A 25,758-nucleotide genomic window follows, 5' to 3' on the forward strand; every position below is an offset into this window, starting at 1 on the left:
ATTACACCTTTTCTCCAAAGGAAACTTAGAAAAAAACATTAATATCTTCTACTGCCAATGGTAGATTTCTTTGAAACAATATGGGTTCAGGAGACAGCTGCTGTAATGTCAAGAATGCAGAGTTTATGGCTATTTAAACCAAGCTTGTTCCCAGCTGTGTGCCATTGTACTGCAGTGCACTATCAGTGTGTTGTAATACCTACTGCAGCTTGTGATTGTCTATTAAAATACTAAACAATAGCAAAAAATTAATACCCAGTGTACCTGAACTCCATCTGAGGGCTTTTCATACCCCAAGGAATAGGGGGACTAGCAGGGGTATAGCACTGAAACATTGGAGAGCAGAGCTCTCTGCTGGAGGAGCAGCAGCCAAGGCTGCACCAGAGGACACTTGAGAGAGGCTCTGTGGGTTTGCTCCGGGGCAGGGGCAGGACAGCTCCTGTTCCCATGAGATTTCCCCTGGGAGTGAGGAGGGCAGCAGGCTGGGAGCTTGGGCAGCCAGCAGTGCTGCTCCTGCTGTCTGCTGGACAGGCTGTTTCCCATCCATCTCATCTCCTCTGCCTTTCCTCCAGGCATGACAGACAGAGACAGCAGCGTCCATCAGCTGCTCCTTGGCAGGGGGAGGCCAAACCCAGCCCTGCTCCTGGCAGGGGCTTTGCCACCCCTGGCAGGGCACAGCTCACTCAGTTGTCTCCTGCACTCTGTCAGCAGATAAGAGCTGGGATATGGACTGCAGAGACCTGGCAGTTGTTTGAGGAAAGTTTCAGGCTTGTCCAAATGACACAGAAATGTCACCGGGGGCTTGCAGCATCCGCCCAGGGTGGAATGGGGAGCTGGAGGAGGGTGGGTAGGGAAGCACACTCTGGCTGGCTGGGTTTGTCTCTGTGGGGTGGGTGATGGCTTCCTTTGATCCCACAGCTCTCCCCCTGAGCAAGTCTGGCTGCTCAGCTCATTGCCACGTGATCTGGGCACAGCAGCATCCTTATAAACCTACTGCTGGCCTTAAAGATGCCATTTAGCTCCCTGGTGTTTTCAAAAAGGCTCCATGTGGTGATTCCGCTCCCATCTCAGAGGAGCATCTGCCGTTTTGAATAAATATAAACCCAAAGCCTTTGCTCACCCCAGGAGCTGCAAGCACCCTTGCAAGGCAGAGGTGTGCAGCTCTGAGCACCGTCTTTGTCCCCCTTGTACCGATTGTCCTGGTGTGTCTCAGCTTGCAGGCACAGATTGAAGTGCTTTGTAGCCCCCTTCGTGCTCAGTGAGGTACATTTTTACCTCATCAGAGGGACACATAGCTGCTTGCTGCTGCACTCTGACATGAGGGAGGCAGGGAGCTTCCCCTGCAGGGAAAGCTCACACCTGCTGAGGTTTTGGAGAGACTCAGAGGAGTCATTGCTGGGGACAGCTGGAGTGGGTGCCTCAGGTAAAGGCACAGCACTGGTGCTGCTTTGTCCTGCTGCCCGTGGCTCTCCTCTCCTCTCCTCTCCTCCCCTCCCCTCCCCTCCCCTCCCCTGCCCTCCCCTCCCCTCCCCTCCCCTCCCCTCCCCTCCCCTCCCCTCCCCTCCCCTCTCCTCTCCCCCAGGGACCCAAGGGTGACACAAGCCCCAGCTTTATTCTGCAGCTGACATCTGGTGTGCCTTGATATCCAGCCTTTTCTTCTTTGGGGCTACCTCATCATGCTCAACAGAAAGAGAATTTTAAAATAAATCCATCTGGATTTGGAACACTGGAAATGTGGGGGAAAGGGTGCAGAAAGATGGCTGTTCCTGAGTAGCACATGCTCTCCATTTGCTACCAGATTTTCATAGTTACTTCCATTTCCTTAACTTGTCCAATTCACAACAGGAGAGACTGAATTTTGGAAGCATATTTTAGTGTTTTTTGAGAGCTAGGCTCCTAAAGATGCCTGGAGTTAGGTACTTAAAATAACAAAACATTCTTGAAAATACTAATCAGATTATTTAAATAGTTCATCTCCCCGGGGAATGATGGCTGGAGTGGACAGGAAGATTCCCAGACTGGGGGCTTCCCTCATGAGTCCCCTGCCTGACCTCAAGAGCCAGGTTTAGGCACTGTCACATTGCAGGGCCACTCTCTGCTAGTCGGTGGCAGTAAGTACATGGTACAACCAGCACAGATCCAACTGTTTACTCTTGAGCATGCCCTGGAAGCAGGGGGACAGCAGGTGCTGCTTCACGGGGCAATACACACCCCTCCCACAGCACAGGTAAGAAATTCTGGGCCAAGTGGAGCCCACATGGACCTCCCTGCAGTGAGGTGCTCACCTGGGACTCTGTGGTGGTCTGCTCCCTGTGTGTGAGTGTGAGCAAAGGTTTGTCTCAGCTATTGATGCCACTTCAGCTAATGCTGAACCACATTTGCAATGACTGAAAAATACAAGGGATAAGAAAAATACAAGGCTGAGTGTTAGTCAGGCCCTGGGGGAGAAAATACCAGTGACCAGTGGGAGATAAAAACACCAGATACTGCTTAATTTGCTGGCACAGAGGTTCATGGGCTGGGGGAGCTGAACCAAAAGCAAAACCGTGGCTGTGCTGCTGGGAAGGACAAGGTCTATAAGCTCTTGTAAGAGCCTCCCACAATCTTCCTTTCATCAGTTAGTGTAAAGAAAATATACAGCCTAGCTGACAGCCACTTTTTACTGCTCGAGGAAACAAATAGCTACTGCAACAGGGAATGACAGACAGACCAGAATTGTGCTTTCCCGGGCTGAATAGAGCTGTGAAGCAGCATCTGAAGGGCTTGAGCAGAGGTGATTATAGAAGATGCTATCTCCCAGCCCCAGCAGACTACAAAAGGTGTATTTTCAGTGGCTAAATCCTGAAACAATTATGGCCTGGAGTGTAGTCAGGTTATTTCTTATCTTTCTGATGGCCTGCTGGCAAAATCTGTTTTCTTAAATGAGGTTTGTAATGTCTAGTACTTCCAGGGAAAGATGGTATTGCTGCTTGCAATGTGTGTGGTAGTGAGGATCAAAATAAACATAGCAGGCACTGCTAGAACTGCGTAGGCTTATAATTAATATCCCATTCCTCAGGGAAGTGATATTTTCATTTCGGTTGTGGAGAGACTTGTTGCTTGTTACAGAGGAGTGCTGAGGGTTGTGCCTGCTCCACCTTGCTCCCTCAGCACAGGCAGGTTTGGCATTTGCATCTGAATTGCTGGGCTTGTTCCTCTGGGCTCTCCAGAGCTGCTCCTCTCCTCCAGCAGTGGAGGGGAGCTCGCTGCACGGAGGCTGTGGCCATGCCCCGTGTCTGTGCAGGGTGTGCTGTGTGTGGATGGGTGCTGACACCCAGCCCAAGGCAGTGCTAGGTTTCTATAGGTGAGCTTTGATCACAGCACACAATGGCCTTTTTCTCATCCTGGCCCTTGGCCATCTTGCTGGGCCTGTCCAAGATGGACAGAGTGCCAGAGTCCTTCACTGGAATAATTTGTCTGAGACAATGATGACAGCACCAATTATTATTGTAAGATTTAGTGCAACACTTGCAGAAAGGCTGCTTTGTTAAAAGTTTCTTCTTCTGACATCCTGAGAGCTTTGCTATGAGGAGTTTGTTTTCTTTAAAAAGGAACACCAAAGGGATACCCATTGTGCCTTGCAGAGACAGTGAATCCATGGCACTGCAGCTGATGGTGTTTATTTCTTCCCACTATAACATCCAACCTCACCATTGCATTCAGGCAGTTAAAATTCCCAGTTGTCACACTGCTTGTTTATGAGATGGGGGAAATGACATGATGGCAAAGAAGTGTGAATGAGTGAAGTCAGAGGAAGAGAGAGCAGGCTGCTGAGAAGAGGGAAGTCTGAGGGAAGTCTGAGCACATTTTAACACACTGAGCTTTCCCAGCAGCATTTCTCCAGAATTTAACTGGTAGGTGCTGAAGCCACGATGGATTGTGATCTTCTGGAGTGCCCTTCTGCATAATCCGTTCTGTAGGATTGCTCTACATTCATTCCTTTATAAGGCAGCCTGTGTCAGCCCCAGACAGCTGAGCAGGGAGAGGACTGAGCAGCCCCAGGGAGGGGTGTGGGAAGGGGAACCAGGGCTGGGTCTGTGCTGGGTCACAGATCTCACTTGGGCATGGGGCTTTCTACCCCTTGTGCTCTGGAGCTTCCTGACCTGGTACATTGGGGACAACTGCTGACCAAAGTGCAGGTTTTGTTATTTGTGTGCCTTCATAAATACCTCAAGGCAGATGCAGAGCTCTGTAAGCAGAGGGGAAGGAATCAGTTGCCAGTGGAAGGCCATGGTGGGATAGAATCAGGGATGCTTCCTCCATCTCCTCAGTAAGCCAGGTGATTGCAGTATGCTGCAGGGTCTATGAGGACTTTGAGGAAACCCAGGATTTTGTCTGGCAGGATCCATGGAGTTTGGAGCATAGCTGTTGCACTGCCACTCCAGCACTGTGCTTTTACTCAGCACAAATGTGGGGAGCCAAAGATGGGAATGAAAGTGGTCAAAGGAGGAGTGAGTGGATAATCTGTGTCAGTGGGAACAGCCTGGCAAGGAAAAAGAAGAGAGGACAGCTGAGCTGCCAGTCTCCTTTCTGCAGGAGTGCAGTGTGGGCCACAGCTGCTGAGGCCTGTGTGTGTGAGGACGTGTGGAATTACATGTTCATCATCTGTTGGTTACAGGAGATCAGTCACGTACCTTTCATAAATGTAACAGGGAAGTCTCGTGGCTGAATTTCAGAGTTGGGGCCTGAAAGATGCATGGAAGACAATGAGTTTGTTTTATTAAAGGGTGAAGTTCTGTACCAAGGGAAGGAGGGCAGTCTGGAGTGCTGAGGAAGCTGAGTGAGCCAGTCATACTCAGAAAGGAGGGGAGGGGGTGTTTCATGCAGGGGAGAGGTATCCACAGCTGTCTCCTGATCGAGCGAGGCTGAATGATGGGCACCACAAATCCCAGGGGGCTCTCAGCAGGAATGGGACAAACATCCTCTGCTCATGGTTGGAATTTGAAGTAGATCAAAAATAGACAGTGTATGAAGTGTATTAATTAAGGGGGTTCCAGCTGTCACAGGAGTGAGGATGCAATTAAAGGTGCAGATCTTGTTACACTTTCTGATTTCTGATGCTGGGTAAGTGCAGTTTCCTGTCACTCTCACACACTGATGAGTCTGTTGTTCTGATTCCCAGATGAGGGAATTGTCTATACCACAGTCTGAGACCCTGGCCAGGGAGATGGGCAGGCCATCACATCCTGGGAAATGGAGAATGAAAAAGTCATGAGACCACATGGTTTCAGCAGATACAGCAACTAAGAGTGGATCAGTGGAGTCTATTTAGAGCTGGTTGCCCAGCCTGTTTCTAAGCATCCCCAGTGACAACACCTGTTCCCATGAGATTTCCACTTGGATTTTCTCCAGTGCAGGTGCACTGAGGCTCACTGTGACTGGCATTCAAGCTGTTGGAGCACATATGGCAGGAGAGCAGCAGTCCCTCAGCAGTACCCTGAGTAAGCCTGGAGGCTGGAACATGACTTGCTTGTAAATACCAAAACCAAGAGGATTGCACAGTTTGCTTCCGTGGGTGCTCTGAGGATTAAATCCCCTCCCCTTTCCTAACAAACTGGTCAGCAAAGTCCATAGAGTTAGCTGTTGGGAGGCAAGCAAGCTGCATAGAATTGTGATTGCTCTGCAGAACAGTCCTCTCTGCTCTGGAACACTTCTTCCATGTGGGCACTTGGTTTTATGTCAGTGGCTCAGAAACAAGCCCAAAGGCAGGCAGGGTCTCTGCAAGGCATTGCTGGAAAACTACTGACTGTGGTGGTAGTCACTGTCACTTACTAGTCAGACCAGTATTAAATTTTCCATAATGGCTTGCAAAAGGAGAATATGCTTTTGAATTACATTCATAATTTAGGCAAATAGTGGCCAGACTAGTGAATGTCCAGAGGTAATATCTTTAGGACTGCCAAGAGCATTTCCCACTGGCATAACTGAATCTGGAAGTAGAGTTGACTTCCAGACTTGATAAACCTCCCAGGGATGGTCCCTTTTTTCTTATGACAAGAAAGAAAAATTTGGTGGCAGTACTATTATGCCATGATGCACAAAGGATGTGATTATTCAAGAGCAAGAGCATCTCAGTGAGTAAGAGAACAGAGGAATCAACAGGAGAACTTGCTGCTTTGACTGGGGTCCTGGGTTTAGACCAAGTTAAGTATCTGGGACCTGGTGCACTTTGAAGCAGTATGGATTTTCCCAGGTGGGAAGAGCCTACTCACTTGGATACACAGTATCAGGAGAACTAAATCCAGATTTTAAAAGTTGTGATTTTCACTGACTGGCCCATTATGTTTTCTAAGGTGGGTGTAGAAGACCTGTTGCTTACATTCAGGAGAAATGTGGTGAAGGAAGAAACTGGGTAGTTTGCATTTAATGTGAATCTTAGCAACATTCAAGCAAAAAAGACCCAATAATCAAAATGTTGAGAACGGACCTTTTTCAAGTTATAAATTCCTGAAATCGCAGAGCTTTTCCTCCAGCCATCTTTCTGCATTTAGCTGAGTGCTTAATGAGTGACAGTTTCTCTAAGATATTCCCTAATCATAACCATATTCTAGGGAGACCAGTTACAGCATCGTTATCATCTCTTCCTCTATGAACATGTTATGTCAGGTTAATAATGGTTGCAGCAGGTAAGTGTGATCCTCTGAAGAACAGCCCTGGCTAACATTCCTGTAAATGATTCAAGGTACACGGGTAATCTTACTGAGTTCATTTGCTTCTTAATTTCTGAGTACCACCTTGAAAAGCAAATTCAAGCAGTATATGTAGAAAGCCTGCTTTGTTCTGTTTTTAAGACATGGCAAGAGTTCAGATCCTCCTTCCTGCAACATAAATACTGTGCTTGCTGCAATTTTTAGCAAAGATGAAGCACATTCACTCTAAAGGGAGAAATTCTCTTTTATGGCTTTCACAAATCATAGTGGTCAAGGTAGTGGGGTATCTGCAGAGACAGCTGGTGTTGCTGTTCCAGTCCTCTGCAGAGTGCATCAGGAATTCAGGGAGCTTGGAGGCAGCTGCCCTCAGGAATTCTGCCTGGTACCTTGCAAGCACTCTTATCCTTGTCTCTCTGCCAAGCTGTCCGAGGGGAAGCTCATTAGTGCTGGAATGGGGAGCTCCAAGGAAGGCATGAACCTTGCAAGGTGTGAGAAGCTCAGAGGTGGCCCAGTTTCCCATATGCCAAGATCACAGTCCAGGAAAAAAAGGGTTTGAAGCATGGTGATGGTAAATGGTGCCATCTGTTTCGCCAGAAAATCAAATTGCCTGGATAAACTAGTCTGTTCTTTAGAGAACTACTCTGTTCTTTAGAAACTGTGCTCCAAAGATGTTGCTATGAACACTCAGGCCATTCACAGTGATCCAGTTGCAGACTGAGGCTTGTAAGTCTTCCAGCTCGTGGTTTTACACTCGTTTTTTTCAAGCTGTGTAACTGCTGCCCCACTCAGAGCTGGGACTGCACTTGAGGCAATTCCTTGTCACACTGCTTGTGGCATGCAGTGACAGCCAGGCATGGTGCCCAGAGGCTGCTGTACCTTTCTGGAGTGTGGTCCATATGTGTGAAAGCAAATCTCATTCAGGCATGCTGAGCCCCTAGGATGCTTCAGCCAAAGCTAGTTGGAAAAGAGTAGATGCGTTCCTCTGATGTTCTTACAAATGCAAACAGTAGTTTTTTTCTTGAGTAGCTGAAAATGCTGTTTAGTTTTTCTGGGATAAAATGTTCCACGGGGATGTTTCTCCTGTCCATTTCCCTTCCTCATGATTCCTGTTAGTGGTCCCCACCTTACTTTTTGTTCATTCTGAAACATGAGCCCTAATGGAAGTGTCAGGCAAGGAGGAAACAGGGGGGTGAACATAGAGCTCAGGGTTGAGTCCAGCAAAACTGGATAATCCCTGGAAAATGTTCTTGCAAAGCAAAAAGATGTAAAGAAATCCAACAGCTCTATCCCATGAGATGTAAACTCATCTTTGGCATTAGATGGGTATGCAGGTGTACTCAGGATGTCAAGGTTCTTTAATGCATTAACAGTATAGGTATGAATGTTCATGGGAACATCCAGAGGAAAGTTGATTTGTAACTGTTCTGGGAATCAAACTACAAGTTTTTAAGACTTCTGTTTGAAACTCCCTGCTACATTGATATTTTTTGTCCCATTAACCACACAGAGACATGCACAGAAACCAAACATCAAACAGCACACAGAAGTGATTTTTGTTTCTTTCGTAAGTACTGCTACAGCTTCAGAAGTGAGAGGGGAATTGGAAGTGGGGGCAGAAAAAAAGATCTTTAAACTGTTTTAAAAAAAAATAATCCTTGCTCTAAAATGTCTACTGCCAAATTTCATCACAGACTAATTCCTTGCAGCTGAGCTGCAAACCTCTATGAAAATAGGGGTTTACAGTGGAAACACTGACTAACTATAGCTGTGCAGTCCCATGAATAATGACGCTCTAATTACGCCTTACGATTTACCAAGACTTGCTTTGTGTATAGCTGTTGCTGGTTTGGGGAGCAAGATCTTTTCTTTCCTTGACTGTGGTTTGCTTCTTTTTGTTCATATTGTGTTGGCACATAGTTTTTGAAAAGCTTTTCTCTGAAGGGAGCTGGGCAGACAGCTATGATTAAGTATGAAATGATTGGTTGAGCTGTTTGTCAAAGTTATAAATAGGATACCACACAAACCCAACACTAATCTCGCTGAAAGACAGATACTGGCAACATTTCTTAGTCATCTGTTCCTGACGCTCAGGGGAGAACAGCTACACTTCCATTAAGTTTTCAAACAGAAGTTGCCTAAAATACATTTCTATGGTAAAATTTTGGGCATATGCACTGTAAGCCACACTGAGATCTAGCAGGGTGTTGGAGTTTTAAATGTTCATCCCAGTTTAAACCTGGTCCTCTGGATCCACCCCTCTGTGTAGGGGTGAAGGGTGATGGTTTGATGTTTGTGGAAACAAAGATCTGTTAGTAAAGCAGTTCTGGCAGGACCAGACTGATTTCCTTATCTCCTCATACCCCTGGATTAATTTTAAGGGTGGAAGAGGAGGTCTCTAGGGATGTCCTCTGCATCTTCAGGTTTACAGGCAGCTTTCTGTAATCTGCTTTTGGAAGATCAGATGGAGGCATAAAAAGAAGAGCAATGGCACAGGTTTCACTTATGTGCGTCTGCAACCAGAAGGGAAAGGCAGCATATTGAATTCCTTCTGCTGCAGATCCCTCACACAGCAGCTTCTGCAGGCTCCAGCCTGGATGCTGTTCCTTGTCCACTCCAGTTCTGCATCAGCTGCACCTGTTCTGTCCAACTGGAAGTCTACAATTCCGTGTTCCCACAGGATGACCCCATATTTGCCGTTTGCTTTCATGGTGCCTCAAATTGTAGGGAAGGGCTCCACAGTTCAGCACTTTTACTGGTGGCCAAAACATTTGTGAGACAATTAAAGCAAAGCAATAGCTGAAGGAGAGCCAAGCATTTCTGGGGCTGAAAAAAGCTTCAAGTTGAAAAGTGAAAAAGCCCACAGCAACCAGAGCTTGCCCCTTCAATCCTGCACCTTCCCACATCCCTGCCAACACATACAGCAAGGAGTTTTAGAGGAAGTATAAGCACTTCTAATTTGTGGCATAAGTCAACGGCTCTTCTTAGGTGAAGTCTCTTATATTTTTACAGAAATCTAAAAAAGGATTATCTTGAATTTCTGGTGTTTAGACAATTCAGACATGCATGTTTTTTTATTTTTAGCTTCGGTAAGTGTACACATGTCTGTGGAATTTCAGATTAATGAGCTTCATTTAACCTAATCTCTTAAATTTTTAGCCATGGACATTTTGGTTTTGCAAACTCTCAGAATCAGATTCAGGTCCAAAAACTATTTAAAAATAAGGGGTTTTTTTCCAAATTCAGGAGTCAAATTCATTCTTACCAGCAGACAGAGTGATTGAGGGTATTTTAACTTCCTGATTTTCCCTGGGATATCTTTGTTGCTAAAGAGTAGGACCCTCCTTGTGTGCACTGGGTGAACTGGCAGCCAGGAGTGGAGCTCAGCAAGGTGGGCAGCAGTGGCCTGTGCCCTGTGCAGCCTTTCCAGCCTTCTCCTATGGTGTGGTACACCCTGTCATCCCAGTGTGCTGCAAGGGATAAAGAACAGGGAGTGCCTTCCAGGAGCTAAGGGTTGAGCATGCAGCTGAAACCCAGAAAGATGAATTTCATGGTTTTCACACCAGCATCAACTGCTTGAGTTTTGCTGGGGTTGAAGGGAGATGTTCTCTAATTGCTGACTTCTCTGTGAGAGATTAATACAGATTTGTTCTTTTCACTGAAATGACTGGGCCAGCCATGGGCACTCCCCATTCTTGAGCAGTGATTTTACAAGTCTCTATCTCAGACCAGCCACAAGTGCAGTACCACTATCTTCCTTGCAGAGCTTTAGCAGGTGAACTGGAAAGGCCTTTGATTTTGTCCTTTCCTCAAGTTCCTGACATGGATTATATGAATTATTGCCCCAAAGTTTGGGGTTTCTTAATGGAGAATAAACCAAAGGCCTTCAGCTCTTAAACTTCTTAGTGTGAGCTACATCTTTAATCCTCAGTGTACTACCCAGATTACTTTTGCAGTTTGATCCTACTGGCAGTGAAGAAGAGCTGACAGTTTCTCCAGTAGATATTTTTCTGAGAAGAAGCTAGTAAAAAAGATGCTGCTTAATGAATTGCTTTGCCTCTTATGTAATAACATATTTATGTTGTTATGAAGCCTGCAGTGAAGCTGCATCTGCTAAGAGTGATAGGTTTCCAGTTTGATCTTATTTTAGATTGCAGCAAACTGAGGATAAAAAGGCTCTTTGTTCCAGGAAGAAAAAACACAACTAAACATCTGGTGAGAAGCTGATGTGCTCAGGACAACTCTGAAAGAAGCTGATAGTGATGGATTGCAACACACAACTTCAATACGACCCCACAAGTGTTATGTGAAAAGACAAGATAATTCTTCCCTTGTTTGAGATTAATTTTAAAAGGTTTCTGTTTTTCAGGGAACTGGAGAGGAAAGAGTGTAACAGTGCACTCCCTGTGTGTTTCTCCATGATTTTTGCAATTGGTCTAGTTTGGACTGAAGGCTTCTTTCAGGATTGATTTACTTGGAGAGTGTTAATTGTAGACCATGTCCTAACTCCTAGTGGAAGCCTTTCATAATGGATCATCTCCTGTAGCAGTCCTGCTCAGAAGCACCCCCACTGTGTGTCCAGTGCCCAGAAGAGGATCTGGGGAGTGTTGGATTCAGTGTGTTCAGTCAGTTCTGCTAGCTGGAGGTCTTTCACTGCTTGTGGTACATGTGGATTTGGCCCTTGTTCTTCCATTCCTCTCTTAACCACTGAAAAAGGTATTTTCTACTGCAAATTATAAAGCATTTCCTACTCTGTCTTTAAGTACAGGCTTGGATCATTTCACCCTGTGCTCATTCCTGCTGTGTGTGCACAGCTCAGAGGCAGTCAGGCCCATGTAGCTAAAGGCAGGTCCTGGGAGAAACTGGGGCAGCAGAGTGATGGGAAGGGCTATTCTGTTTCATTCAGAAAGACACTCCCAAAACCCAAAGGAGCAATGCGTGGGTGAAGTGCTTTCATGCAGAGCTTTTCACTAAGAATCAAGTCTGTTGTCAGCACTTGTGACATTTTCTCTGTTCCCTTCCTCTGGGCAGTTTGCCACTGTAACATACACAGATGACATTAGGATTTGCAGACTGTCGTTTCTGAAGGCACTCTTATCTAATCTGTACTTAGTATTTTTCCAGGACACGGAGGTGGCTCTTTCTCTTCTGTTAATTAACTTTTTTTTGCCCATGTTTGCCTGTCTTATAAATTCCTCTGACATCAGGGTCTAGGATTAAACAAATTGATACCACACTTCCAGTGCGTGTGAGCTTGACACTGAGCTGACAGCCTCGGAGCCTGAAGTATTTTGACACACGAACAGAGCAAATACAGAGGGAAGTGCTGTTCAGCCTCCTCCGTGTGCCCCTGCCAGGCTCCTGGTTTGCACAGCCTGTGTCAGTGCTAATGGGGCAGTCCCAAAGTCCTCCCACCCATCAGTGGGTTTCTGCTCGAGGTGCCAGTTGTGACATTTCTCAGAAGTAGCTGTATTTATTCACTGTGTCAGGTTTTCACTGTAATGCAATTACAGAACAGCAGTAACCTGGTAGGGAGCCAACTCCATGCCGTAGCCAGATTAAGTTGTCTTATTTGGTTAACAGTATTTTGATAGTTTATTAAATCCTAGTAGGAGTAGAAAGATAAGAGTGGCAAGAACAAATATTATGGATTATCTGCTCTTGGTTGTTCACTCCTGTTGGTATAATCCTGGTCTGAATGATGAGCTGTGGGAACAAGCATTTAATGTTTCCTATTGTCCCATCTTAAACGTGTGCATTGCTTTATCAGAATAAGCATATTCTCTAGCTATTTTTTTGCCAGTTTGCTGTTTTTATCACTGATGTGGAACATGGTGCTTGTTTTCTTTATCTGGAACGGAAACATTAGTTCATCTCAGATAGCACAAGCTATTTGATCAGCCTTCAGATGGCAAGGCATTACAAAAGCTGCTGACATGGGACAAATCCAGATCTGTGGTGTGCAGCTTGAAAAGACTTCATGCCCTTGTTTTCAGTCCCCCGAGATGACCAGCTACTCACCCAGCAGCAGCAAAGAGATAGGACTGATTGTGCCAGAGACAAACCCCTCTCTCCTTACTGAGGCCAGGGATGTGCGTGGGTCACCGGCATGGTGCAGTGGTGAGAGAGCCCCTGCCTCCTCTGCAGTCCTGCTCATGTGTCAGCTGTGACACTGCTCTGTGGTGGCCTTGGGCCAGCTGAGATTAGCCTGGATCTTGCCACGTAGCAGGAACTGAGGTCCATGAGTGGTTCCTGCGGGGTGCTGGTGAAGCAGACAACTTCCCTGTGGTTGTCCTCTCCACCTTGCTGCATTAGCTCTCAGGACAGCTCATCTGAGATGTCCCTGAGTCCATGGCAGAGCTGGTTTCTAGCTGCACCCTGCCACCTCTGCTTCTCATCCTGAGAGTGCATCTTCCTAGGAAATGCAGGAAAACCAGGACTTCATTTGAGCACAACTTTTCTTCATGACCATATTCTGCCCCCTCTTTCTAGGCCAGACCACAGCCCTGCCCCACCTTGCTGTCCTCAGCCTGCAGTATCTCTGAGACCAGGGAGAACATGGTTCAGTGCATTTTGATCACAGTGTTTGCTGTATGATACTTGATATTCAGGCCTGCTGTGACTCCCTTGACATTATGTGCAAACTGAAGCCAAAATGATGATACTGTTAATACATAATCAGAAAATAGAAGATATCGTATTTTGCCAACAGCTGACTGCAAATCAAAGAAATAGGCTGCACAGCTAACATCTGCCTTTGCAATATGGGAAAAGATCTGATTTTCACACTGCTTAATAGAGCAGTCTGGTTTCTGGTTCAGTTTGATGGTAGCAGCTACAGCAGGGGATGAGCTGTACAGCTGGACACCTTACACAGGTGGTAATGGAGTGCAGGTGTTTGGCAGAGCTTGCCAGCAGATGGTTCTCAGTGAAAAGGGCATGAGGAGCTCTTCCTAGGCTGGTCAGCCAGGACTATCTCCTAGGCCAGATTTTTTTCGGGTCCCTGTTTCCCCTTAGGAGTTATCTGTGGCAAGGCTGGGATTCAAGGTAGCATCATGGTACTAGTGTTGGCTGTGCTGTCAGCTACTTATTAGCAAATGCCATACTGTGTTCCCTGTAAAGATACATATTTGAAGATGCATGGGGACAGGAGCGCCTGAAACAGGAAAAGCCAGGAGCCATAAGGAAAGGAATTTACTTTCATTGCACTACCTCTTTGGAGGGTATTTTTAACATCTGTACCACCTCCAGGCTCATTTTGCATCCGCTGTAGACACTCTGACATGGTTTGGGAAAAAGAAAAAGAGAACCCATATTCTAAACTACACTGTTCTGTCCTCAGTTCCTGGCTGTGATGTTCATTAGCCTGGATGGGATTAGGTGTGAAGAGGGAGAGGCCAGCAGAACAGTAGTGCCTACCAGGAGAGGACTGGAGCTCCTCAGCTCCTCAGGCTCTCTGGCTGCACCTGCCCAGGGGCTGTGTCCTGGCATCCCTGCCATGCCTGCCATGTCCTGCACTTCAGCAAGCCTGATTGCCTGAGACATGTCCACCCAGAAACCCCCAGGAGGGAGCTTGGGCTGGAGTTGTTCCTGGCATGGGGGGCTGCACTGAGGCTAGGGGCATGAAATGAGCTGTTGGAACAGTTTGGAGTGCGAGTGGGAGGATGGTTACAAATACGAGGGAGGAATTATGATGGATTTATCACAGCCTGAAATAAATGAACCTCTGGGAGGAATGATTTTGTAATAATTTGCATTTAGATACTCTGACACAGCCACATAACCCCAAACCTTCTGCAAACATTGTAATTAATTCAATCTCCAACATCCTGTGAGAGGGATAGAAATAGCACTATTTACATGGTTAAATTAGCCAATGATTCTTCACTCAGTATTGCATTTTACACCCCTGGGACTGCCCTTCTGTCTTGTTTCCAGAGCCTCTTGGTGGGGTGAAAGGCAGGAGCAGTGAACAGCTGGAGAGCTTTCCTGGGCACAGCTAGCTGAGCTCTGGTGTGTTACAGCACACAGCCCGTGGCAGGCAGCCCGGGGAGCCCGTGTGGGCAGGGCAGAGAGGCTGGAGCACATGGCAGAAGAAGCAGGGAGCTGAGCCCTGTCTCTGTTGTAATGCACTATGTCTCAGCTCCTGGTAGTGGTGGCTGTGGGCAGGGCTATTCCCCTGCAAGGACCCTGGGCCTAACTCTATCCCTGAGTGAGAAGTAATGAATTTGATAGCCAAAATGATCTGCTAACCCAGCCAGCTTGAGCGGGTGTTTCAAGGACAAGCCAAACCTGTAGCTATGCAGTGGGGTAGTCTCTTATCATCATCAGCCTCCTGCCTATTCCATCCAGGACAGTTAATCATAAATGAGGTACTTGCTTGATGCTGTTCTTCTACCTGCTGTACCCTGCTTCTGTTTCCAAGGGACCGTGCAGTCGGTGGGTTACGTCCCACCCCAGCTTCAGCAGATTTTGCAGGACAGCTGGCTCTTCCAGAGAGACCCAGATTGAACCTTACACTGTGACTCTGGAAGGCTTGAGCAAGCTGGTTGTTTTCAGAGCATCTCAAAGTGCATCTTCTCTTACTTACAGATGTGTTGTAGATCCAGGGTTGGTTCACTGGAAAGGTATCTGCCATCTTCAAGGAGATTTGAGCAGCCTTCCATTTGCTGCCAGTTTGGTTTCTCCTATGCCTGGCTGCTTTCTGCAAAGCTCTTCCAGGGGTGGGAGCACGGGCTGTCCAGCAAATGGTGAGCAACAAGTCAACTGTACCCAGGGAGAACTTGTGTGACACAGCAGCAGGCAGAGGACACACCCTGTATCATGGAGGTTTACTCCTTGTAAAACACTTCTGGCTCTCTGTAGGTATCAGCAGATGTCTCCTGCCGAGTGAACCCAGAGATATTTATAGTGCAAGCTTCAGCAATAGGACAAAGGCAAGTTAGCAAACAAAGGGACTTTGAAATATAAGGAGAGCCAAAATATGCTCTGGAGCACATTTATTTTGGAATCAATAGAAAAAGGTTAAATAATAATAGTGAATGTTTCCAGGGTGGGTCACGTTAAAAAGCAAAGAAAGCAAAGCACATTCACAGTGCTGTAAGACTGTTCAGTGTGTGCTGAGTTTGAGTTACAGAGATAAATGATGAAAACTTTGCTTCCCACTGAGACAGAATGTGCTGGTGCTGAGCACCACACAAACACCTGCTGAGTACCTTACAAACACCTGCAGAAAGCTAAGATAAATGCTACTTCAAAAGGGATTGAAACTGCTCTGAGTTCAAGAATGGAAACAATTCTATATTCAGTTCACAAAGTTGTGTAAAATTAACCAATTTTAGCTATGGGTGTGATTTCTCCCTGGCTTTCTGCCTGTTTTTCCCCTGTCCCCCTCAGTGTGGAGGCTGTGGTGTGGCAGCGGGGCTGCAGCCATCCTGCTCAGACACGCTGTGCCTCGCCCGGGCTGGGAGCGCGGCACATCTGTCTGGACGTGTCCCGTTTTAACGAGCACAGCTCTCAGCACTGCTGCTCCTCGTGTCCCTGGGGAGCTCGGGGCTCTTCCTCCCCTCCTCTCCTCCTGGGGCAATCCCCACACCTTCCCCCTTGGTTTGCACAGCCTGTGCAGGGAGCCTGCCTCGCGGTGAACACGTTGCTGTCTTCTTGCAGGGACATCCATGTTTGCTCTCCCCATTTCAGGCAGACCTCCTGCCCAAATCCTGCTGGCAGCAGGCCAGGAGATCGGAGATCCCCAGGGTTCCCACTGTTATAAATTAAAATTAATCCAGACAAATTAAAAATGAAATAATAAAAAATTTATTTAGGATCAAATTCTCTCTGAGGCAGCCACAAGGACAAGGACAGCGCTGAGCCCGGGTTCGGCGCTGGGTGCGTGACAGGAAGGAGCCTCTCGGCAGAGGTTCCCCTGGACACACACACACCCCCCTCCTGGATCCTGCAGTTCTTATAGGAAATGTTCTGCCCGAGGCCAGGATTTCAGCCATCCACCTTTTCTTTCTATTCAGAGTTCCACATACTCATAAAGTTCTTTTATCCGAGCAGGGTTGACCAATCCAGGTGCAGGTATGGACAATTTTTCCTGATGAGGTTATGGGAACCGTGGCACTCAGATGTATCAGCCCGGAGGACTCCAGGGATCCCAATCTTGGGTCACTACCAGCATGAGCAGCTCCCAGGTGTTCCAGTATCACCTTTTGGGACAGCCCATCTCCAGACCAGCCACATGTATTAGATTGTAAATGAGGCATTGGCCAAGAAAACCCAGCTCTGGGGTAACCAAATATGTGGGGGGGCAACTCTCAGTGCTGGTGTGTGCATTTTGTAATAACTAAATATTGTACATGCCAAATCATATTTCCCTTGATTCAATACAACAATATTCCATTGGCACGAATTATAATCATACATAACGCCACTGATTTGCCTCGGTTTCCCAAAGCAGGGCATTTGTAAAGGGCTGCTGGAGGGTTTGCCTGAGCCTGCCAACCCTGGTGGGTAATGGCACCCAGAGGAAATGGTGGGAGTGCTCATGTTGTTGAGTGCGAGGCCTCTGAGCATGGCCAGCACTTCACGGCCAAAATTCACCATCAGCTGAGGAGGTAAAGGCACGTCTGGAAACCGCTGGGGTCCCCATTTTTTGTTGATTGGCTTTTCAGAGAGGCCAGGCCTTGTAAAAACCTTGCTTAGTGCTGAGGGCATCGAAGGGCTCATGGCCGGGTGCATGCCACAGTAAAACCACTGTGCACAAAGCTTCCATCCTCGCCAGAAATCCTGTGGCAGCAGAAACGGGATGGAAAAGGCCGGACAAGAAAAAAGTTTTTTTAACTTGCCGTGACAGGAATTAAAGCCATGTCTTGTCAAGAAATTCCAGCTCCCTTTTCCTGCCTGTCTGCCACATGTCAGCAGCCCTGACACTGTACAGATAAATACAGCTCTACAGAAAGGAGCCCAGGGAACGACTCGGAACAACCCAGTTCGTGAGGGAAGGAGAGGCTCAGGCAAGCCCTGAACTGAGCTTGCACTTGGTGTGGCAGGCATGGAGCTACATGCTATTTATATTTGACTCTTGAGGTTTGGTGTTGAAGCAAGTTGCTGTTTTTCCTGCTGCTTTGGGCACTGGTGGGGACAGAAGTGGATCCCAAAGGACACGGGTAGCCCCAGGACACAGCACCCTGACACTCCTCTCAGCTGGGAGCACAACACAAGGCTGGAGATGGGAGTTTCTGTCCTACAGAAGCTGGTGAGCAGCAATTCCCATCACAAAAACACGAGGACTGGCAGTGGAGGTGCCCATGATAACCTGTTTTCCAAGGGCAGGTTCACCCCACACCCTGCAGAGGTTGCTCAAGGGTCATCTGTGAGCAGGAATCCAAGGCCCAGCAAAATACAAACTCATCCTGAATGGCTTCTGCCTCAAATCCATCAACTACAGAACACTGCAGTTGCTCTTAGGCTGCTAATGAGATAACTTTCACAAGGGTAGGACACATGCCCAGTTTCAGAGACCCTTTACCACCCATTTGCTAAGAGCTTTACACTGGAAATAGCTAAGGACTTCAATGGGAAACTGGAGACTGTGCAGATTCAGGATTTGAAGCTGCTGAGACACACAAGATAAAACAAAATTTTAAAGATGTTTGGGCTCAGCTGTGACATTAAGACAGCAGTCCTGTAAAAGTGCCAGCAAAATCATTGGCAATCCCAATCAAATTATCTTAAACATGGTAACTGCTTGGTAATTGGTTTATCTCAGAGCATGTTTGGAACAAGAGGGATATTTTATTGAATTGTTTTTAATAAATGTTTGATTTCATTCAAATTAATTCTTATTGCTTGGGTAAGGCAAAACATAGGGTGTGTTTGTAGGTGGATGTGTCTTTGTAAGGACTCATCAGAACTTGAGCAATTATTTTTAAAACGTTGCTGACTTTGCCTATGTGAGCACTTCTCCACAGTAAAGAAATTGCAGAGGCCAGGAGAAGCTCCATACTAGAGAATTTTTCAGTTTGACTGCTGAGTCCTCTCACCTTTCCTGTTCTTCCTTATAGCAAAGGGTATATTCAATCAGTGATTATCCTAGCAACCTTTTTTGGGGTGGTCTTTTCTCTTTCTGGGAGATAAATTTTTCACTGAAAATTACATGTGGAGGGGAATTAGCTGCCCAAATTCCACTGACATTCATCACATCTTTGTCTCTTGAAAACTTCTCATTAGCCTTACCTCTCTGGTTAAGAAAATGCCTTCTTAGGATATATTTGGTAGGGCAGGGAGCACTTTGGAGTTGCTTTTTTTCTTGACAAAGCAGTTTCAAACAGCAGTGCTAATGTACATATTAAGTTTAATGAGTACAGCTGCCATTTAATCAGACTTCCACGTCTTCTGGGATTCTAGGCAGAGATGGATTTTAGGAGAGACTTTGAGCAGGAGACACTTGTATTTACCTTCTCCTTGCTCCGTATATGGATTTTTTCTCCTTTGCTTTTTCTTCCCTCACAGTCAACAGTGAAAAGATTTGTGCCTGCATTGATACCAACCACTGTATTAATGCAGAAGAACTCCAATTAGGTGGTAAATTTGACAGAAAGACCTGATCAGATCCAGGTTACCAGGAAGCTGGGATATTTTTAAGCTGAGATTGTCCAGCATGAAATTCTCCCTTTTCCAGGCCTGACCACTAAAGTGCATTTTCTCTCATTTTAGGGGAGCACCTGCGAATCTGCCCACAAGGCTACACCTGCTGCACCAGTGAGATGGAGGAGAACTTTGCAAACAAAAGCCGAAGTGAATTTGAAGCCATGATGAAAGAGGCTGGTCGCTCTGTGCAGGCCACTCTAACAGCACAGCACAGAAGCTTTGACAGTAAGTAAAACCTGCCTGGTTCCCTCTGCTCAGGATCCAGTCACTGCTCAGGATCCAGTCACTGCTCAGTTTTCCAGGCACTGTTGGAGCCAGGAGTTGGTGTTTGAGACGCTTTTCTCTGCATCTCACTCAACAGTTTGCGTGAAGCATTGAGCTGCTGGAATTGTAGGAATTGTACCTCTGGCAGTGTTTCTGTAAGACCAAGGCATTTTGAGATCTCCATTTCGGAGCAGCCACTGGAGGAGGCTGGCAGCCTTGGCACTGACACAGCTGTGACAGGCGTGCTGTAATCACACAGCAGAGCAGCGTCTGAGGCAGTGATGTAAAACCTGGCACTGTGCCTTGAACTGTAAGGTGAACAACGTGGTAAAGGTGACTGGATAGCCCTCAGTGGGTGGGGAGAGTTTAAGGAGACAGATTTTTCTTGCCCTTTCCATGTAGATTGCAAGTGAAAAGGAGGTTAGTTCATATCGGATGCTTATAGCTGTCAGTTTAATACAAACATCAGGAAATGTTACAGAGCAGGAAAGCTCTTAGAGACTGTGCTGCATAAGATGTTGTGGACAAACATTCTCCCCAAAGTCCAGTATCCCTCCTATCTAAGCAAAGGCTAAGGATGGCTCTCTGTCTTCTGTTGTTCCCTGAAAAACCCATTTAGCAGTGCACAGTAAGCCTGGAGGTCTGAAGGCCGTTGTAAATAAATGGTTTACTGACAAAATTGAGATGACCTGTGATTCAGAAACTGTATCCATTATCAGATTTTGAAGAAGGTCAAACACTTAGAATCATGGCCCTCCTAACTTTATCAACAGTCATCATCACGGAGTTACCGTGAAAAGGAGTCAGGAAAAGAAGCTGTAATAGCCAGAAAGGTGGAACTGGAAATTCAAGTAGTAAATAATAGATCTAAAGAAATAAGCCTGACCTTCAGGCTTACAACCAAGATGAAGTGCTTTTACACTAAATAGGAAAAAAAGGCAGTGCATCTCTGCGAAAGGCATTGTGTGTGTGGCCAAGGTTGGCCACAGCAAAGGCTCAAAATTAATTGATTTTCACCCGCTTTAAAAGGTGACAATCAGGATTTTAAAAAGAGCCTGACAATGGTGGTTGCTCAGACTGATGTCTGAATGGGACCTGACATAGCTGCTGCTGAGCACAATCCCCAACCTCTGAAATCCAGCCCTTTGCAGGGGTTAGTGCTTGGCACCCTCTGTCTCCACGCCCTGTCACAACACTGGCTGCTGTATCTGCTCTTTATTTTCACCACAGCCACTCCAAAGAGCAGAGTTCTGCATCTGTCGTGTAAGAAAGTGCAAAATTTGATGGAAGCATAGAGGATTATACTAATAAGCTGAAATTTACTAGTGAGGAACTGGTTTAGTCTAAGTATGATGTTTTGGTGGATTAATAATAATAATAATAATAGCAGTAAGAGTAAAAGTAAGCAAAGCCAAGCATATAAAAGGGGGATGCTTGTGTTGAGATGTCAGTTAGAGCCATTTAGTTTTATTCCCCAGTATTTTACAAAGATAGAGCTTTATTTCTGTGGTGTATACCCAAGTTTTTTTTAAGTATCAAACAACGTAAGTGTTCAATAAGCCAAGTATTACTTTTACAGACCATAATGCACAGATCATTGGTGTTCTGTAGTGGGAACAACCTCACTTGAGCCCACAGGACAGGAATATGTCTCCTGCTGCCATTATACCCTTTTCGTGTGCTTAACTACCCTTGCAATCAATACAGAGTTCATAATTTATGCAAGACATGATTTAAAAAATCATCATATTGTGTCTCAGTTTCAAGCATGACTTTACCTTTAAATAGTACTGTTAATTTTTTCTTTAACTGCTGCATAAATGGTTTGAAATTGAGGGAGTTCTGGTGATGGGGCAATGGGATCACCTCAGCTCCTGAAACAATGCCACAGAAACTGCCCTAGCTTCCAGGAAATGTAATTAATCTCACAGTTAACAAGACTTTTTGCAGGTAGTGCTTCTTAGAGCTGTTGAATAAAGCTTTTTTATGGCAAATGGATGAGTTCTAGTCTTGCTGGCATGGGATGCCTGCGTTTGTTGGATTTCCTCAGCAGCAGCTTGGAGTGCAGCTTTTGGGGTTTCAGAACTATCAATGCACAGCTTGTCCTCACATTAGTGATTTAATTTGGCCTTAGGAGGATGCACTGGACGGGGATGTCCAACCCTTTCTCCAAGTATTTGTAGCCTGGAGATCAGATTATTCATGTATTCCCTGCTAGCAGGTGTGGCACACTGAATTTGAGGCCTGGAGCTGTCTTATTTTTGGATTCATCACAGCAAATCTTGTGCCTGTACTCTTACTGCTGATCATGGCAATAGTCTTTACTAGTAAATTTCCCAAGCTCCAGATAGAAAATAGCAAGGCTACAGCAATCTGCCTCTGAAGTAATGCTCTCCATGCTTGTGGTCAACATTTTGCTTTGGAGAGTAGTTCATCCTTGCAGGTTGTGGTCTGTAAAGCCCTAAATTGTCAGTATGCCTGTGCTCTGAGCTGCAGCTTTGTGTTGTTGCAAGGAATTACAGAGTTTGTTGTTGCAGTCTCCCTGGCTGATTTGGGGCAAACACGTTGTGTCCAAGAGCTGAGTGCCCTTTATCTAATACAAAGTACTTTTAGAGAAAATGCACGTGTGAGATACAGATGACATGCAAGAGGTGTAGCCATATATTCAAAAGTGAGGCGTGTGGAATAGGATCCTACAGTCTGAGTGCTCTGCACAGCAGAGGACACATGGCTTCTGAGATGCCCTTCCTCCAGGATCTGCCAGGGCTAAATTTAAACAGCCTGTGGTGTTGCTTAGCTGCTTACTAGCACGTTTGTTGTTTTGCTTTATGTTACTGTAGTTAGCAGAATTTGGAGACATCAGTTGCAAGCTATACATGTGGTCATGGGCTTGTTGTTAGCCTTTTAACTGAAAAAGTAGCATTTTACTCTACAACCAATTGGTTTTAACTTAAAGAAAAAGAGCCAGAAGCAGAGACCATGAGGGATAGGAGCATATGCTTTTGATAACTAAGTGCTAGGGAGGATGTTGTGGTCAGAGTAGAGGTGCTTTATTAGCAGGATTAGAAGCACAAATTCTTTGTTAATTCTGATGGCCCAGGGCTCTTGGTAGGACAGGGAAGGAAATGTAGTTACCTGGGAGCAGGGCCTGTAGCAGAGACCTACTTGAGGCTGCTAGGTTGGTTTTGGTTGGCATTTATGTACCTGAAAAAATGTATATAGCCTATACTTAGAAAGAAAACCATGAACAATAAAAATAAAAACAAACTGGGGGTCTTAAAGAGAGCTGGGGTACAGCCTCTGTTGAGACTAATACTAAATACTGTTTTAAAGGTGCTTCCAACACTGCAGAACGTGCTTCTTTTCAAACTGGCATCTTGTCAGTGAATGGGGAAATTTCAGTATCTATTATTGCAAAATTAAATACCTTGACAAGGAGCTTTGTCTACTCAGTGGTTCAGGATACAGATGTGAGCTGGCTGTGCCCCCTCTGACAGCTGCAGAACAGGACTGGCTCTTCAGTTGTGCTGAGAGTGAGTTACAAACATTGCTCGTGTCTGGGGGAGATTCCTGTGGAAAATGAGCTTTTTTTTTTCATATCACACAACTGCATGTCAGTGTTGCTCACAATCATGGGAATTCTGAACTCTTGTCTTTCCCAGTACAAATTAAACTTGTACTGCCATAATCTTTTGTAGCAATGAGCCTGGAAAAACTTCTGGGCTGTGCAGGAAAGGCTCTAGCAGTGATTTGTGGTGCCTGGTCAGAGCAGTCCCTTTCCGAGGCCGTGCAGTCAGGGATGGCTGCAGAGGGGTGCACAGAGAGAGCAAGAGCAAGCTTGGAGTGACAGTGAGGGGCAGCAAGCAGCAAGGAACAAGCCTGTTTTCCTAATCTTTGTGAAAGCTCAGTTGCTGAGAATATGATCTTTGTCTGTCTCTCTGTTTTCTCCCTTTTCCCCCACTTAAATCACTTTTTAATAATACTGCAATGTTGCGCCAATCTTTCCTTTTGGTGCACTTAGCAAGCAGTCCCTGTGTGACTGCTGACCTTTAGCTGTGAGCCAGGAAATCTGTCCTTTCAGAATTGTTTCATGTTTTCAGAAAATATCAACAAGCCAAAACAAAAAACCTTGGCTTTTAGTCCACACTGCACAGTCTAAAAATGATTTGTAGCTCTCATAAAATCTGTAAGTTTTAAGCTGTGACAATCAAATGCAGATTAAAAATTATGTGCTTTATAACTGGCTGGTCATTGGAAGGCTGATGTCATGTAAAAGCTTTCATAATGTCCAGTCTTGGTAGCTGGAAACTGCACATGCAGAAACACAGACCATGGAGATAATTAACATTATTTGGAGTTAGTTTCAGACAGTTACATATTTCTCATGAAGATGAATCATTGTTTTGAATGTTACAAGGTGGAAAACGTCCTAGAAGCTGTTACACACTGATGGTTAAAATTTTACAGTTTTCTAAAGGTCCCTTGTTTAAAGTTCAGCCAAATGTGTCTTTGTCAGAGGAACTGAGTTATATAACCCTCAATACCCACAGGTGCAGCCCCTAAAATCACTGTTGGAGAGAGGCATACATAAATATTTTTTTTTTTTACATTCATGTGAATGCTTAAGGAAGCTGATCAGGAGGTTGTGGAGTAAGCCCAGCAGGCAGAGCACTCTTCTGGACTACAAAATCCAGACCCAAATCCAAATTTTCCTGGCATTTTCTCAGTTGATTGTTGACAACTGAACCAAGGAAGCCCTGATGACCTGAAATTTTAAAGTATCTGAATTTGGTGGCCCATGCACCAAAAGGTGTATTCTGAGAGATGCAGGGCTTACCTGTGCAGGAAATGATTGGCACAAGCCCTGAGCAAGGGTTGTCTGGGCCACCAGAGCTGTTGTGTCCCCAGAGCTGCTGTCCCAAAAGCACCGCTCCACACCTGCAGTGTCCTGCTGCCACTGCCCTCGCCCGTGGCTCTTTCCTGGAGACATCTCATGGTTTGGTGAGGTGCTGCCTAAAAGATACTGTTTATGTAGAAACAGGGAAGAAGGGTTATGCCTTCAGATGTGGAAATGCTGCTGTGTTTAGAGATAAGTTCCTTTGTTTCAGAGGTTGTGGAAGGGAGCACTTGTGGAGCGAGCAGAATCGCTCCAGCAGTCACGGGCTGTGTCTGTGAGCTGCCTGCCTCCCACTGCCCCTGGCACCAGCACTGCCTGCTCCCTAGGGCCAGGAATTTGAGTTAGGACTTAAAATGTATTGCTTTTGATCCAGAAACCCCAAATTGCCTGGAAGCACTCCTTCTTGTGGTGACTCCCCAGGCCAGGGCTCTGCCCTGAAATTGTGGTGTGTGGCTCGGTTGGTGGCCTTGGCCACGGGCTCAGCACTGTGGGAGAGCTCTGACCTCTGAGGCATCCTCAGGCAGATGGGAGGCAGCAGGGCTCCTAGCACCCCATGGGACAGCAGGTCCAGCTGTCCCTCTGGATATGTGCTGGGGACATGGCATGGCTTCCTTAGCTCACCTGAACTTTGTCTTTCTTAACATCGATGTTGCATTGGCTGCCTGCTGTCTCCCTACTGAACCTCTACTATGAAACAGTGCCTGTGCATGGGCATTTTTTCCAAATGGAAAAGAATGAGTGGGCCTAGAACATTTCAGCTCCTGAACTAAAAGCTGGTAGAGTCAGGAAGACTGAGTTAGATGGGGGACTTAAGGGTAGGAAGATGTTTAATCATTTTTTCTAGTGGCGTGACAAAGGAATAGGAGGAAAAGAAACCTGTGAATGAGTGTTCATCACCTGCACTGCATTCTTCTGACAGGCCAAGGGCAACCTTTTTGGTAAAATTGCTCTACTGGAAACACCATTGTTTTGTGCCTCTTTCTGTATAGTGCTTAGGCAGCATCATTCAGAAGAAGGCCATTTGTCCCACAGCTTTACCTCTGGGATGCATTATCGAAAGGATTTAGAGACCATCAAAGATGATTCTTCTGGCTGCCATGGACTTCCTTCCCTTAGAGTTGGTTTGAGGACAATACAGACAGGGAGAGCACCTCATTTAAGCTGAAATAAAAAAGCAGAGTCTCAGGTGGATCCAGACAGAGAAGCAAATACGGGGGTTCCCTTGGAGGTGTCCATAGGAAAAAGGCAGCAAACACCCAT

General features: G+C 46.1%; 1 protein-coding gene across 1 annotated transcript in view; it reads left to right on the forward strand.

Moving 5' to 3' along the window:
- The window catches only part of GPC1 (glypican 1), a 200,180-nt gene that overhangs the window by 82,344 nt on the left and 92,078 nt on the right, over positions 1–25,758 (forward strand). The window contains exon 2 of the mRNA XM_021555775.2: positions 19,404–19,562. Coding sequence (XP_021411450.2) covers positions 19,404–19,562 — 159 coding nt within the window. The remainder of the gene's footprint in view (positions 1–19,403; positions 19,563–25,758) is intronic.

Source organism: Lonchura striata, chromosome 10 (genome assembly GCF_046129695.1).
Source record: "Lonchura striata isolate bLonStr1 chromosome 10, bLonStr1.mat, whole genome shotgun sequence".
NCBI classification, from domain to species: Eukaryota; Metazoa; Chordata; class Aves; order Passeriformes; family Estrildidae; genus Lonchura; species Lonchura striata.